Here is a 16,621-nt window from a genome sequence, read left to right as displayed (position 1 = left end):
GACAAAATTTGGAAAATTTAAAGGGGCGTGAATACTTTTACAAGGCACTGAATATGAAAATAAATTGTGGTGGCATGAACACAATATGCTCTGAAAGGAGAATACTTAGCAACATTTTCCCATTGCCTGTTATCTATATTTTTAGAACTTCTTGTTTGCTTAGTAAACATCTGACTACAGGACATCTATTGTCACCTAATGTATTGAAAACACAAACATTTCACTCACCATAATTCTAGTGAAACGCTACACTCACACTTGCACAAACACCTAATCAAGGCCACACACACATCACTTGCTGCAGTAACTTAGAATGACATGTAAGGCTGAGCCCACACACCATCCCTGCACACAAACCATCACTAAGCACACACCTGTTTTTACTATAACAAATCAAATCTGACTCATGATCGCTTAGGAAGAGTCCAGGTCACAAATACAATGGTCTTTTTGTTATATTTGATCTGTTCATCCAAAGTTGCATAATGTAGCAAAAAAATAAAATAAATAAATCCAATTCTACCAATATATACAGTATATATACATTCAACAAAATTTGTATTTGTGTGAATCATAAAATAATCACTTGGTGAATAAATTCAGAGTGGATTTTGTCTGATATGTGCAATATGTTAACCACGCTCTCCCTTTTGCCCCTACTCTGAACCCATATCAAACAACCTGTACTGAGAAAGTATGGATGCTCTTGCATACAAAGCAGGAGGATTAGGAGGGCTGCAGGACAGCATAGTGATCCCACGATACATCATTCACAACAATGTGAAAATGATGTTAAACTTTTAGCAAGAATCAAGGGCCAGATTCACCATTAGTCACAAAAGGCATGTGCCTAAAGGCAGCAAAAGTAAACAAGCTGTTTTTTCCCTGCATAGTCATCATCATAGTCATAGTCCTTATCATCATCATCAGGAATGGTCATCTCATATATTCTCCTTCATACATTTATCACAATACTCTAAGCCAAGTAAGAACCATGAAAACTAGGAAAAAGAAGGGGGTTACTTAGGCACCAAAAGTTGTGTACCTACATACTCAAGTGATTTAAATGAAATCCACGTGGTTAAATTAAGCAATGTAAATCTGTCTTGAGTCAATCTTTCCTGCCCAGTTGAGTCTTTAACATGGCAAAACCATAATTTAAATCCGTTATCTACCACAAAAAAAAATATATTTAAATGCGTTTTAACATACAACCTACATTGCACCTGAATCTGTCCTTACATCAGAATCTTGTAATGTCATGTACAGCAGCACGCAGACTGGCAAGGGAACATAAGCATTTGTGAGTCAATCAGGGTTGGCCCCCTCTCCTGCATATTCCTATTGATCAGTGTGGCCACCTATCAAAGTGATAAACCGATAATAATGTGTTCTCAACTGTCCTTCATCCAGAGACTGCCCCTCTTTTGAGACCAAATCCTATTGTCCCTTGTGCAGCCTAAAGCCTGGTTCACACCAATGACCTGTACACACGGTCGGACTTTCCGACAACAAAATCCGTTTGATTTTTTCCAACGGATTTTGGCCCAAACTTGTCTAGCATACACACGGTCGCACAAACGCGGTGATGTAAAACACGTACGACAGGACTATAAACGGGGCAGTAGCCAATGGCTTTCGTCTCGTAATTTATTCTGAGCATGCGTGGCACTTTGTCAGTCGGAATCGTCTACACACGATTGGAATTTAAATAGGGCTGTTACTGATTAAAATTTTTGTGTTCGATTAATCTATTTTTTTTTAATCGATTAATCGACTAATTTCGATTAATTATAAACGCACATACAGTTTTTTCTATTTTTTTTTTATTAAACTTAAAGAACAATGTAGAAAGTTAGTTTAACTTATAAAACGTATCTAGTATATCTAGGCATCACTTTAGCCAGTCACGAAGACATACCAGGGTGTTTACATTTTCTGGAAGCAGACAGGATCGCATTTTATTTACGATATACCCTGAAGAACTGAACAGTCTTTCACACGGAACAGATGTTGCCGGTACACAAAGAATTGTCTGCACAAAACTGCTTAGGACAGGAAAACGATGGTTATTAAGTTTCCACCACATGAGCGGATCCTCCGTTTCTGGAATGGGAGCTTCTACTTGGTACCGCGTCAGCTCGGCCTGTACACTGTGTACTGCATCTGATTCGTCAGCTGAGGATTGTGATTCAGAGTCGCTCAGCAACAGAGTAAGTTTTTGTTTCTTCGGCACAGGTACTTTTGTCTCATCATTGCTTTTTCCTTCTAAGTCTGTTGGACGTCCTGCTGGCTGTGTTCTATCGTGGAAGGCCCTGCATGCATTCGACAATGCTGTCCACACTGCTTCGCGTTTCTCTCTTCTTAAACAGGTGAGTTTCTTGTAACGTGGATCTAAAGCCACAGCCATTTGCAATATTGTCAAAGCATCAATGCCTTCAATTCTGTTTGTGAAGTCGTTCAATGTTGCAGTTTTGAATCGTCCAATATAACCTGGATCGTCATCATTAACTATTAACAGTCTACGCAAAAAGGCCTGTAATGGAAGAACGGCAGAACATGTCGCATATTGTTTCCCCCCAACATATTCCGTAGCATCTGCAAGTGAACCTAAGACTGATGTATATTTGGCCATTTTGTCCCAATCTGACTCTGTCAGTTTTGGTCCACTGTAGTTTTTTGGATGATCAATGTGATACTGCATTATGGCATCTTTGACTTCCAGCAATCTGGCTAACATCATGTAGGTACTGTTCCAACGAGTTGCCACATCCTGTTGCAATTTGTGGAACATGACATCTTTCGGCGAAGAGACACTGGAATGGCTGCTCTTCAGTTCAGATGTGTTGGCCGAGCTGTGCTTGAAATGTCCAACTAAGTGTTGACATTTTGCCACAAGAGGTGATGAGTCAGCTGCCTTCAAACCTGCTAATATGCTAAGTTGAAGACAATGTGCGATACATGGTATGTGACTGTAATCCGTTTGTCCGATAGCAGCAACCATGTTTCGTGCATTGTCCGTTATGATACAGCATATTTTATCGGTGATGTTCCATGTTGCAGCAAACTCTTTATAGAAACTGGCAACGTTTTCAGCAGTGTGTCGTTCATCCACAAGTAAGCAACCTAAAGCTACTGATCTCAGTTTCCAGTCGGAATCAATCCAGTGTCCTGTTATACCACAGTATGATTCATTGTTGTTTGAGGTCCAAAAGTCAGTAGCGAGAGCAATACTGTGAATACTTTCTATAGCTTTCTTATGCTGTGTTAGTTTCTCGTTGTACATCTGACCAATTACAGCGTCAATGGTACGGCGAGTGGGTAACTTATAAGTCTGGTTTTGAAGAGCTATACGTAGTACTGTTTGTAGTCCATCATCTTCCACAATTGCTGTTGGACGTCCTGAACTGGCAATCCACTGAGCAATAGCAATTTTCAAGTCCGCAGAAACTTTGTCACTTATAGGCTTGTTTGACTGAGACGACAAGAAATTAGATATTGATGATTGTACTGAAGAACTCTTCTGCCGGTCACTGTTGACAACGTGTTGATACTTAAGTGGATGTTTGTGCTGTAGGTGGTACGTCAGCGATGTATTTGAACCACGAAAAGCAAACTGTTTATTGCAGTGAATGCAGTAAACTTTGTTGCCATCGTCTACTTTGCCATCAGCAGTTAGTCTAAAAATGAAATGTTTGCTCAACTTTCCGCTTATATGCTTAACTGCAACGTTGCTTTCATTGCTCGCCATTGTTGTTTACTGTCTAAACATCTATGTAAATTAAAATTTTATATAGAACGCCAAGGATCTCTTTCCGTCACACTGTTAACAGTGGAGGTTTTCAAGTTCTCACAGAACGTTTCCCTTTTTGCCCCCTTCCCTTGATGGAGCCTGATGCATCCTCCTGCTCCACAGATACAAAGGTATCGCAATCCAGTGGGTGCAGTTTGCACGCATTCAGCAGGGTAAGTCTCACTGTCCAGGCTATAAAAGCAGAAAGAAATATGCAATCAGTGCAAAAATTAATAACCCCCCCCCCCCGTATGCAAGCTGAACACTAAGGAATTTCAATTTCCACCAAAAAAAAAGTGCAGCGCAAATTGAATCAGTCCCACATATAAATACATAAACAGAGAGTGATGATAAATAGAATGTCCAAATCGCTGACAATCCCTCCACCTCTGGTTTAACTACTTTCACCTCCCAGCATGGACCCCTGAGCAAACAGGAGGTCATGCAAGCAGAAAAACAGTCGGTTAGCACGGATCAAAGACTTTCTTCACATCTCCTTATTACTCAGCAAGGGGACTGGATCATAAGTACAAATGAAGCAACAGCAGACGCCACGCCGGACGGCACAAATCTACAGCTTATCAGCCAATAGGGCAAAATATACACTGTCCAGGCTGTCCGGTGATGTCACGGACATTAAGGGTGCAACAGATCAAAAAACTCACAGTTTGGATCATTCCTCAGATCAGAGTCACGGATTGGATAATTTTTCGGAACACCACCATATATAGTCCCCACTGTAATATCCACATCTCCCCCCATACTGTAATATCCACATCTCCCCCCATACTGCAATACCCACATCTCCCACCATACTGCAATATCCACATCTCCCGCCATACTGTAATATCCACATCTCCCCCATACTGTACTGTCCACATCTCCCCCATACTGTAATGTCCACATCTCCCCCCATACTGTAATGTCCACATCTCCGCCATACTGTACTGCCCACATCTCTGCCATACTGTACTGCCCACATCTCTGCCATATTGTAATGTCCACATCTCTGCCATACTGTACTGCCCACATCTCCGCCATACTGTACTGCCCACATCTCCGCCATACTGTACTGCCCACATCTCTGTCATACTGTACTGCCCACATTTCTGCCATATTGTAATGTCCACATCTACCCCATAATTTACTGCCCACATCTCCCCAATACCTTAATATTAACGATTGTCTGCTCTGTCCGGAATAGACAGCAGGCAGACCCATCCATCTTCAGAGTAGACGGAACAAACAGGCGGGCAATGATGACGTCAGCGCGCCACTACTAAGCCGCCGTCGGGTGGACCAAGATGGCCGCGGCTCCGGAGCTAGGCCATCTCACTCACTCCGGCTAGCTCACTCCGCGGATCGTCCTCGATCAAAATAATTTTGATCGATCAAAGAAATTAACGATTAATCGAACAATTAATCGTTAATTTCCGCAGCCCTAAATTTAAACTATCGGATTTTGTTGTCGGAAAATTTTAGATCCTGCTCTCAAACTTTGTGTGTCGGAAATTGATGTTAGTACAGCGACCCCCCCCCCCCCGCACTGGACTGTTGTGTTCTAACACTATGGTCAGCGCTCTCAGCCATTGGCTGAAAACGCTGATCGGGAGAACGACATTCGGCCCGTGTGTACTAGGCATTAGTTGTCTGTCTTTCTGGTCTGATGTGTACAGCTCTGAAAAAAAAATGATTATTTTACTACCAAAAGTTTTATGCTGCACTAAACTTTTTATCCAGCCTCTAAATACTGTAACTGCATTTGTTATTTTGAAAAGCCAGTATAATGGAAAAGTAGAGGTCAAAAAAGTACTTGTGTGGTTTAGCCATCATTTTCTGCATATTAGATCATTGTAACTGGGGCTGTGGCAGGAACATGTCCTTTGCCTACATAATATGTGCTAAAAGATGTCCCTCTTTGGTATGGCTAGAGGAATAATAAAGTGATGAATAACTTTAGAGTTTCTGGGAAAAAAAGGTGCATTTAAGAAGCTGGTCCTGTGGTATTAGCTTTACAGCAAGTTGTATGTATCGATGTTTCTGTGTCCTCAGTAATGTTGGAAACCATCCTGTATTTTAATTGTTATTACTTTGTTGTGATCATTTTACTTTGTTTAACCACCTTCAGACCGGACCATTTTGCTGGTAAATGACCAGAGGTCTTTTTACAATTTGGCACTGCGCTGCTTTAACTGGTAATTGCGCGGTCATGCAATGTTGTACCCAAACAAAATTTGCGTCCTTTTCTTCCCACAAATAGAGCTTTCTTTTGATGGTATTTGATTGCCTCTGCGATTTTTATTTTTTGCGATATAAACGTAAAAAGACCGCAAATTTTGAAAAAAAAAGATATTTTCTACTTTTTGTTATTAGAAAAATCCAATAAACTCAATTTTAGTCATACATTTAGGCCAAAATGTATTCAGCCACATGTCTTTGGTAAAAAAAAAGTCAATAATTGTATATTTATTGGTTTGCGCAAAAGTTGTCACATCTACAAACTAAGGTACGTTTTCTGCAATTTACGCAGCTTTTAGTTTACGACTGCCTATCTCATTTCTTGAGGTGCTAAAATGGCAGGGCAGTACAAAACCCCCCCAAATGACCCCATTTTGGAAAGTAGACACCCTAAGGAAATTGATAAGTGGCATGTTGAGCCCATTGAATATTTTATTTTTTTGCCTCAAGCGATTGAATAATGACAAAAAATAATTTTTTTTTTTTTTTTTTTACACAAAGTTGTCACTAAATGATATATTGCTCACACATGCTATGGGCATATGTGAAATGACACCCCAAAATCCTTTTTGGGAGCCTAGCCGTGTACGGGGCCCCGAAAACCAAGCACCGCCTTCAGGCTTTCTAAGGGCGTAAATTTTTGATTTCACTTCTCACTACCTATTACAGTTTTGAAGGCCATAAAATGCCAAGATGGCACAAAACCCCCACAAATGACCCCATTTTAGAAAGTAGACACCCCAAGCTATTTGCTGAGAGGCATTTTGAGTCCATGGAATATTTTATATTTTGCCACAAGTTGCGGGAAAATTACAAACTTTAATTTTTTTTTATTTTTTTTTCACAAAGTTGTCACTAAATGATATATTGCTCACGTATGCCATGGGCATATGTGAAATGACACCCCAAAATAAATTCTGCTGCTTCTCCTGAGTACGGGGATACCACATATGTGGGACTTTTTGGGAGCCTAGCCGCGTACGGGGCCCCGAAAACCAAGCACCGCCTTCAGGCTTTCTAAGGGCGTTACAGTTTTGAAGGCCATAAAATGCCAAGATGGCACAAACCCCCCCCAAATGACCCCATTTTGGAAAGTAGACACCCCTAAATTTAGGGGTACACTAGTGAGACTAGGTAATAAATGGCGGGTGCCCTGAAACTATAAAAAAAATAACTAACCAACCAGCGTCACCTGTAACAGTTATATGGTGATCACTGGTGAAAGGGTTAACTAGGGGGCAATCAGGGGGCTTTATGCGGTAGTATATGGGGGTCCCTGGCGCTATAAAAAGCTGCGGCGAACCTAAATACCTACCTGCCTAACTAGCGTCACCTGTGACACTAATACAGTGATCAGAAAAACGATCGCTTATTAGGCTGGGTTCACACTGGAGCGATGTGGGAACGCCACGAATGCGCGGCGGGTTCCCGCATCACATGCCTCCCGGCGGCAGTTCACACTGCTCTATGCGAACTGCTGGGAGTGTCAGTGAAATGTTAATGACACCCCCAGATCAGTTTGCATATCGCAGTGCGATCTGCAAACTCGGATCGCATGGTGTGAACACCCATGCGATCCGATTCTGCTGCGGGCCAAAAAAAGGGTCCCGTGCGAATTTGCGGCGGGTGCGGCGGGTGCGACACGAATTCAGCCATACTATCTGTATGGCTGAACTCGAATCGCACAGAGATCGGATGTGATTTGCACTGCAGTGCGGTGCGAATCACATTCGTTCTCATAAACCGCTGCAATGTGAACCCAGCCTTAGTGACACTGGCGAGGGGGGGTGATCACGGGGTTAAACCTTTATTGGGGGGGTTAGGGGGGCACATTAGAACTAAAGGGGGCTAACCCTAACTGCCCTAACAGTTATTACAGTCACAAATGACACCAATGCAAAAAAAAAAAAGCAATTGGTGTCACTGTGACTGGGAGGGCAGGGGTAATTGGGGGGTGATCGGGGGGTAAAGGGGGGGTGTGAGTGTGCCTGGCATGTTCTACTGTGTAGTGTAGTGCTTGTGCAACTCACCGATGCTCTCTCCTCGGTGCCGGAACGAAAAATACCGACACGGAGGAGAGAATACATCACTTCCTCTCCTGTGTTTACATTACAGGAGAGGAAGTGATGTCACCGGACATTTTCATTCGTCGGGAGCGATCACGAGGGGGTGGCCATGAATGAATGGCCGTCCCCTCGTCCAGGATCGATCCCGAACGAATACCGACCGCCGCAGGCACCGGGCGGGGGCCCGATCGGGCCCCCGACCCGCGGGCAGGCAAGGACGTACATGTAAGCCCTTATGCCTGCCCGTGCCATTCTGTCGACGTACATCGTCGTGCGGCGGTCGGCAAGTGGTTAATAAAAACCTACAGTGCCTTGAGAAAGTATTCATACCCCTTGAAATATTCCACATTTTGTCATGTTACAACCAACAATGTAAATGTATTTTATTGGGATTTTATGTGATAGACTAAAACAAAGTGGCACATAATTGTGAAGTGGAAGGAAAATGATAAATGATTTTCAATTTTTTTTTACAAATAAATATTTGAAAAGTGTGGCGTCCATTTGTACAATACTTTGTAGAACCACCTTTCGCTGCAATTACAGCTGCAAGTCTTTTTGGGTATGTCTCTACCAACTTTGCACATCTAGAGAGTAACATTTTTGCCTCTTTTTTGTAAAATAGCTCAAGCTCTGTCAGATTGTATGGAGATCGTCTGTGAACAGCAGTTTTGAAGTTTTGCCACAGATTCTCCATTGGATTTAAGTCTGGATTTTGATTGGGCCATTCTAACACATGAATATGCTTTGCTCTAAACCATTCCATTGTAGCTCTGGCTGTATGTTTAGGGTTGTGGTCCTGCTGGAAGGTGAACCTCGGACCCAGTCTCAAGTCTTTTGCAGATTCTGACCAGAGAACCTTCTTCCACATGTTTGCTGTGTCCCCCACATGGCTTCTCACAAACTGCAAACAGGACTTCTTATGACTATCTTTCAACAATGACTTTCTTCTTGCCACTCTTCCATAAAGGGTAGATTTGTGGAGTGCACGACTAAGCCCTTGTACACACGGTCGGAGAATCCGTCGGAATGTGTCCTATCGGATCGTTTTGTCGGAAAATCCGACTGTGTGTGGTATGCATCGGACTGTTTCCATTGGAGTATCCGTCGGAATATCCGTCGGACCAAATTTTCCAACTTGCTGAAAATATTTTCCGACAAACTGCTCCGATCGGACATACTCCGATCATGTGTAGCCTACTCCGACGGACAAGGTGCCACACATGCTCACATTCAAATTCCGACACGGAAGTGCTCGTTCAGGTAAAACGACTGCTCTTAAGCAATATAGCACATTCGTCACGCTGCAATGTTAAAAATTCTTTCATGAAGTGCATTCTCTTGTCCTTTACAATGCTGCAAGAAGGAACTTATTTTGATGCTCATAGTCACACACACTTCTCCCGAACATATTTCATTACTCTTTTTTAACCATTTCGGAAATACAATTTTATTTTACATCACATCTACACAATTTTAGATTTTGTTTATTCTTTTTTGGATGTTTTTTTTTTTTAATTCCTAAAAATCTCCTTTAAAGACAGTTTGCTCATTTCTCCTTTTTTGGGGTGTTTTTTGTGTGTAAACTTACCACAACAACATTATTTTATTTTTTATCTTTGGTTTTTTGTTTTTAATCTACAGGAGGTTGTTTAGTGTTGGTACCCCTTGTTTTTCATTTCACTTTGTATTTTTGAAATGTACCTGCCTGCTCACAAATAAACTGGCCTTTTGGAAGGAAAACACATACACAAGTATCTCATCAAACAAAAAAAACCTTTATTTTGGTCTCACTAAAATAAAAAGAGGAACGCAGCGCTGGAGAAACTTGTTACTTTGGTGCAGCCTTTGGCCCCTAGGGCAGACATGAACAAATTAGAATATAAAAAATTGGTGGCCTGAGGAGTACATATCTCAGGGAGAGAAGTCTGGTCCAGAAGTCCTAGAGAACAGGAAATTCAGATGCCATTTATGTCCCCAGGATGTGATTCTTCAAGAGGCTGCATCTTCTGGCAGACCAGACTGAACCCATGCCATCACTCACTCGTCTTCCTTAGGCACTTCCCATCAGGCATCCTTCGAGGCTGTGGCTGGGCTCCTGTAGTTGGGGCAGGAGAAGGAGGGCATTGGTCAACCTCCTGGCTGCCACTTGCCACAGCTTCCCCCCGACTGAGGTCTTCCTGTGTATGGAAAGGGGACATAGTTTTAGTTTTTTGCGCAACAATCACACCATTTTGTGCTCCTGGCTTTTGCAAATTGAATGTTACCAAATAGAACAGACTATCATTCTGAGCCCAGCATTTTTCTTTCCCGTCCCAATCATTTTTGGTCACTACTGTCTCTTGATATGTAAACCACTTTGTTAAATCACACAAGAAATATGTTCAACAATGCAATACCTGTCTCAAGCTGGGCCCCACCACATGGTGCTGCCTGGAAGGCCCAGGTTGGACATCAGAAGCCTCAGCTGGGGGTGAAGGATGCCTTGAAGGAAGACTGGAGAGTGGTGGCCTGAGTGGTGGCCTGGGTACCCCCTGGTCTACCAGAAAATGCAGCCTCTCAAAGTAGGTCCTGAAGGCTTCTCCCAGTCGCCAAGTAGCGCAACGTGGCGATGAGCCTCTGCTCCAGAGTGATGGCTTGCCGCATGCAGGTATCCTGCCTGGTGATATAAGGGGTCAGCAAAGCCAGCAGATGGTGAAAAACGGGGTCCGTCATCCGGAGATAATTCCTGAAATCACCAAGATTATTCTCGTGGATCTCACGGAGCAAAGGCATGTGCGAGAACTGGTCACGCTGGCGCAACCAATTCTTGGTCCACAAACGCCTCCCCTCCCTGTTCATGGAACGGGCTTGTGTCAAAGTAAGAACCCCAACATGAAGCCCCTGCACAGCATAAACTCTACAACGAGTACATAGACGAAACATGGTTTGAAAACGGTCGGCTCGTCAGAACGGACAACAGAAATCACTGATAAACAGCAAGGCCTGAAAGAACGACCTGAATAGCAGAAGCAAGCAGACAATAAGAAATGACTTTCAAAGTGTACTATACCAAGATATAGTCCACAGTGAGAAACAAATACTTACTGACTGCACGCACTGATTATCAGATACGCACACACAAGCAAACCGAAGAGCAATAGCGATCTGAATCACTAATCTGAAAAGCGCAAATCGTCTCTCACCAAACTTCTACTAACACGAGATCAGCAGAAGGAGACCAAAGGGTGCCGGATGTGGTGCTGAACTTCCCTTTTCTAGTCCCGCCATACACGGCTTACGTCACCGCGTTCTTGGCAACCGCAAAATCCGACAACTTGGTCCGACCGTGTGTATGCAACAGTTTTGGACTAAATCCGTAGGACAAAATCCGTCTGACAAAATCCAACGGATTTGGTTGTCAGAATGTCCGACCGTGTGTACAAGGGCTTATAGTTGTCCCGTGGACAGATTCTCCCACCTGAGCTGTGGATCTCTGCAGCTCCTCCAGAGTTACCATGGGCCTCTTGGATGCTTCTCTGATTACCCGGCCTGTCAGTTTAGATGGAGAGCCATGTCTTGGTAGGTTTGTAGTTGTGCTATACTCTTTCCATTTTCAGGTGATGGATTGAACAGTGCTCTGTGAGATGTTCAAAGCTTGGGATTTTTTTTATAACCTAACCCTGATTTAAATTTCTTCACAACTTAATTTCTGACCTATCTGGTGTGTTCCTTATTGAGTACTTTTTCAGAGTAAAAAGTAAGAGGTTAAAATAAAAAAGACTAGAGAAAGAGATAGAGGCATGCTGGGCAAACCATACTACCCAGTTTACTATGCCCCTATTTATTTAGGACTCATGGTTTAAAGGTATTTGCACCTCTACTATATCTCTTTAAAAGACTGGCAAGTCTTAAAGCAGAATTAAACTCTTAGGAGAATTATGTAATAATGTACTATAAAGCACTTCATATTTTATTTATTACAGGTACATATAGCGCCATCTATTTATGCTTTACACATATGTTATAAATTCAAACCAGTCCCTGCCATCAAGGAGCTTACAGTCTAAGGTCCCCAACTCACATTCATATGTCGACATACTAGTGCCAATTTAAACCGCATGTCTTTGGAGTCTGGGAGGAAACCCATGCAAGCACAGGGAGAACATACAAACTGCAGGTAGGTAGTGCTGTGGTTGGGATTCAAATTGACAACCCTAATGCTGCTTTCCAGAAGTGCTAACCACTTAGCCACTCTGTTGCCTTTGCACATTATGGCAGATTTACATGTCAAACAAAACCCTCCAGCACTACGAAGTTAGCATTCTAGTTGGTCCCTGACGCTAATATTTTTTCCTTGTCTTTCTTCTGCCTTTCTTCTGGGTTTGTTCTGTTCAACCCCTTGAATGGCCAGGTTGCGTTGACATCACTCCTAAGCATATGCACAGGAGTCACTTTATCACAGTACAGAGTGGGTGGCGTAAACGTACTTTGAGCTGTGCATGTGCGGCTCAGTGTACATTGCCACTGACTACCATGGAGCAGCATTTACAGAAGTCAGAAGAAAGGGTTTCTATGGCAGAAAAGACCCTAATTCTATCTGTCATTGGTTTTTAAATTTTTGTCTTTAATCCCACTTAAAGCCTACCCCACAATCTGGTTGCATAATTTCCTTTACAGTATATGTCTTAAAGCCTCGTACAAATGGGCTAGTAAACAATGGGCAGTTAAAAAAAAACACCCAACATTTGGCCCGTGTGTATGTCGGTCTGTCCAAAAGAAGCCAGCCATTAGTTAGTACAGTGGCTCCGACCAGAGCTGTCAGTTTTTTTTGTGTAACCCGCTGGGTTGCATGAAAAATAAGTGTTATGCTGCGTACACACGATCGGATTTTCCGACGGGAAATGTTGGATGTGAGCTTGTTGGCTGAAAGGTCGACCGTGTGTATGCTCCATGGAACATTTGTTGTCGGACTTTCCACCAACAAATGTTTGCTAGCAGGTTCTCAAATTTTCTGCTGACAAAACTTTGTTGTTGGAATTTCCGATCGTGTGTACACAAGTCTGTCGCACAAAAGTTCACGCATACTCGGAATCAAGCAGAAGGAGCCGCACTGTCTATTGAACTTCCTTTTTCTCGGTTTGTCGTATGTCTTGTACGTCACCACGTTCCCACGTTCGTAATTGTTGGCCAAAATTTGTGTGTACGCAAGACAAGTTGGAGCCAACAACCTTCAAACAAAAATTCACGGTTTTGTTGTCAGAAAGTTTGATCGTGTGTATGGGGCATTGATGTATACCCATCTTAAAGGCTTGCCTAATTACAAACACATTTAAAGTTGATTGTACAAATATTGTATGGCCAGACTGAGACGTGTATGGTGACCCTTACAGTTTACCTTTACAGTGGTCATGTAACACTGGATCATTCCTAGCCTTCAATCATAAAAACCCATCTGCTTGTGCACCAATTTGTTGTGGAGCAATACTCCAATACTACACATACAATACAATACAATACAATACTCAGTGTTAAAGCTCCAAGAGTACATGGAACCACTGGCACTTTGTGAGCTGCAACTGTATTTGGTTGCCTTTTCATCTAAAGCAGGGGTCTCCAAACTTTCTAAACAAAGGCCCAGTCTAATGTGCTTCATACTTTAGGGGGGCTGGACTAAAGCCAGTGGGAGTAGAAAATGTCATGGCATCCAGTGGCAGTAAACAATGCCATATCTTTGGTGTCAGAGAGAGGAATTTTGCTCTTTCGTTGGAGTCAGTGGGAGGAATAGTGCCCCATTGTTGGTGTCGTTGGGAGGAATAGTGGGCAATTGTTGAAAGAAATTATGCCCTATCAGTGGTGTCAATGGAAGGAATTGTGCCCCATCAATGGTGTCAGTGGAAGGAATTGTACCCTTTTGATGGTGTCAGTTGGAAGAAAAGTGCCCCATTGTTGGCATCCGCAAAAGGAATTATGGCCCATTGTTGCTATCATTGGTTGAAATAGTGCCCCAAGGGCCGGATAAAGCAAAGCAAATGGCCCCATCTGGTCCTTGGGCTGTAGTTTGGAGACTGCTGATCTAAGGTGTTGTGCTCATCAGATAGTGTTGATGCCATCCTTACATGGGTGATGGGTCATTTCCTCATCCTCAAAAGTTGTAAATTATCCACCCCAGTTTCCACTGCACATGAAAATTTAGAAAGTCATAAGGTCATGGTTTCCTCTGTTTGTATTGAGCTACTGGTTTTCACAATGCAGGAAACATTCACCTCTTAAAAGGACATGCAGACAACATACATAAATTATTGCTCAAAAAGGGTCAACACTCTGACATAAATCCATGCTGAAGACTGGCAGGTTTCTAGTGCGCTGTTGTACAATGGAAATCAAGTAATAAGAAAACAGCAATAAACTTAGCTACAGACAGCTGTAACCTCTGGTGGTAGTTTGAGGTCATGAGGAAGATTTGTTTCGTAAATGACATTTGACTTTGTCAACAGCTACTGTAGCTGTTTGCCTGCATTGCTATTCAAACATTATTGCATGTGGGAAAACAATAATCTAACGTATGTTGAATATATAAACTATTTCCAAACTGAACAAGCTGTACATTTATAAAAATACGAATTAAAAAAAATGTATAGTTATTTAAGATTTAAATGGATCACATCGTGTTAAAGCTATAACTTCCAACCAGAATAAAAAGCTGTGCTTTGAATATGGTAAGTGAAGGTGAATTGACCTATTTAAAGTCAGTTTCTGAAGGAAGTATCTCCTTGGTGATGCGTACTTTCATAAAGATTATTAATTGCGGAGTCAAATGAGTAGCTGATATAAAACAATGTTCCCCAACCACTACCTCTGTCCCTTGAACAATGAGTAGAAAGGGTTATTATTCAATTAAAATAATTGACCTTCATAATCTGAGAGGCAGATAGATAATTGGAGCTGACGTGCTTTTATTCTTCTATTCATGTTCAGCTCCTTCTGGAGATGACATCCGCCATCTTACATATCCAAAATGAACAATTTTGCATAGAGTTCACTGAATCCTTTAACATGTATCTATAGCCATAACATTAGTTTTGGATAGAGTAAGGCCGGCCATAAGCGATTCGAGCTGAACCGGCTGAGATTCGAACCGTACTGAATGTACTAAGTTGATCGATCAATCAACTTGGATACAACCAGCCTGCTGAATTCTCTTGTTTTTATTGCTAACGTCTGCAATAGCCACTAGCAATAATCACTGACTTCTCCTGGCTGGTATGGCATTCCCCACCACCCAACCCCCCCACCCGGAGAAGACAATTGCTGATTCCCCTGTCAGTACTGTGTTGATGGGGGAATCATGCAAATTTCTTTACTGTGATTGTTGCAGGAAAGAAATTTGCACCATGTATGGCTAGCTTAAAGGGTGGTTAAAACCCAACAAAAGAAAATTCCACATTTTAGGTTGATGTTAGAACAGTTATATTGGGAAAATCTTCCAGTAGGGACATTTGTTCTGGTGACCCTGCTGACAACACGTGATTCCCTCACTTTGGAAGGATTTCCTCTCACTTCCTTTTTTGGCTATGGAACAGGAAGTGAAGGAAAATCTCCCCTATTGGACAAAGATGGCAAAACAAAACCAACAGGGGTTATAACCCTCCCTTACTCAATCCCTGTACACTTTAAAGGCCAACCCCCAACACTAAATGTATGAAAGACTTCCTAATTAACAGCTTGCGAACAAGTGCCTTTTCTGATCCAGAAAGTGCTACTACTATCTCCTGGACAACAACAGAAGTTTTATGGAGGATGATGTCACTGCTGAGGCAAGACACAGTGCCATGGGGTGATAACACTAAAAATTCAGCAGCGGAACTGTGGTGTTACCAGCCTGAGACAGGAAATGATAACACAGTGGGAAGGCTGGCGGGATCAACAGGTTAATACTTTAAAAAGAAAGGAACATTAACGATATCAGCTTAAGAAAGTCATGAAGATCGCAAATTCTTTAAGGAAATGTTGCATTTAGCCTATAGTTCTACTTTATATTGGAGGGAAGGGTGGTGACTTATGGGTCAATGAAGAATCATAGATGGGCAACCTAAGGTATAGCAGTATAAACTGGCTTTCACTAGTATTGGCCTGAATACCTGAAGAGAATTATGGAACATTATAACTTTTATAAACTAGCACAGCCTTTCTTAACTGGGGCTCTATGGAGCCATTGGAGGCCTTCTAAGGTTGCTATTGATTTTGGGTTCCTTGAACAGTGTGTTGAGTTGAGTTGATCTCCCACCTACAAGGACCACCAATACAAGCCAGCAATTTTTCACTGAGTAGCAACATAATAAGTCATTTTTAAACTGACCAGTAATGTTAGAGGACATTTTTCACTGTCTCCATTCTTTTCATCATATCATTATTCATTTAATTTGAGGGCATGAGGTTTAGAGTGCTTCGTGCAGGAAATGACTATGTTCAACATTATGATACTGTGAGATGATAGTATCTGAAGAGATATGAATGTCCATTTAGGTCTAATCCCAGAGGAACA

The 16,621-nt window shown here is 42.2% G+C and overlaps 1 protein-coding gene across 1 annotated transcript; it reads right to left on the bottom strand.

Annotated features, from left to right (window-relative positions):
* Nucleotides 1-1,894: 1,894 nt before the first annotated feature.
* Nucleotides 1,895-3,751, bottom strand: LOC143962075 (E3 SUMO-protein ligase ZBED1-like). The gene has a single exon (XM_077471408.1). The coding sequence runs from the start codon at nucleotides 3,749-3,751 to the stop codon at nucleotides 1,895-1,897; it is 1,857 nt and encodes a 618-aa protein (XP_077327534.1).
* Between the last annotated feature and the right edge of the window lie 12,870 nt (nucleotides 3,752-16,621).

Source organism: Lithobates pipiens, unplaced genomic scaffold (genome assembly GCF_037356315.1).
Source record: "Lithobates pipiens isolate NorthernLeopardFrog02 unplaced genomic scaffold, aLitPip1_a1.2 Scaffold_8, whole genome shotgun sequence".
Taxonomy (NCBI): domain Eukaryota; kingdom Metazoa; phylum Chordata; class Amphibia; order Anura; family Ranidae; genus Lithobates; species Lithobates pipiens.
This window is presented reverse-complemented; position numbering and strand designations above follow the sequence as displayed.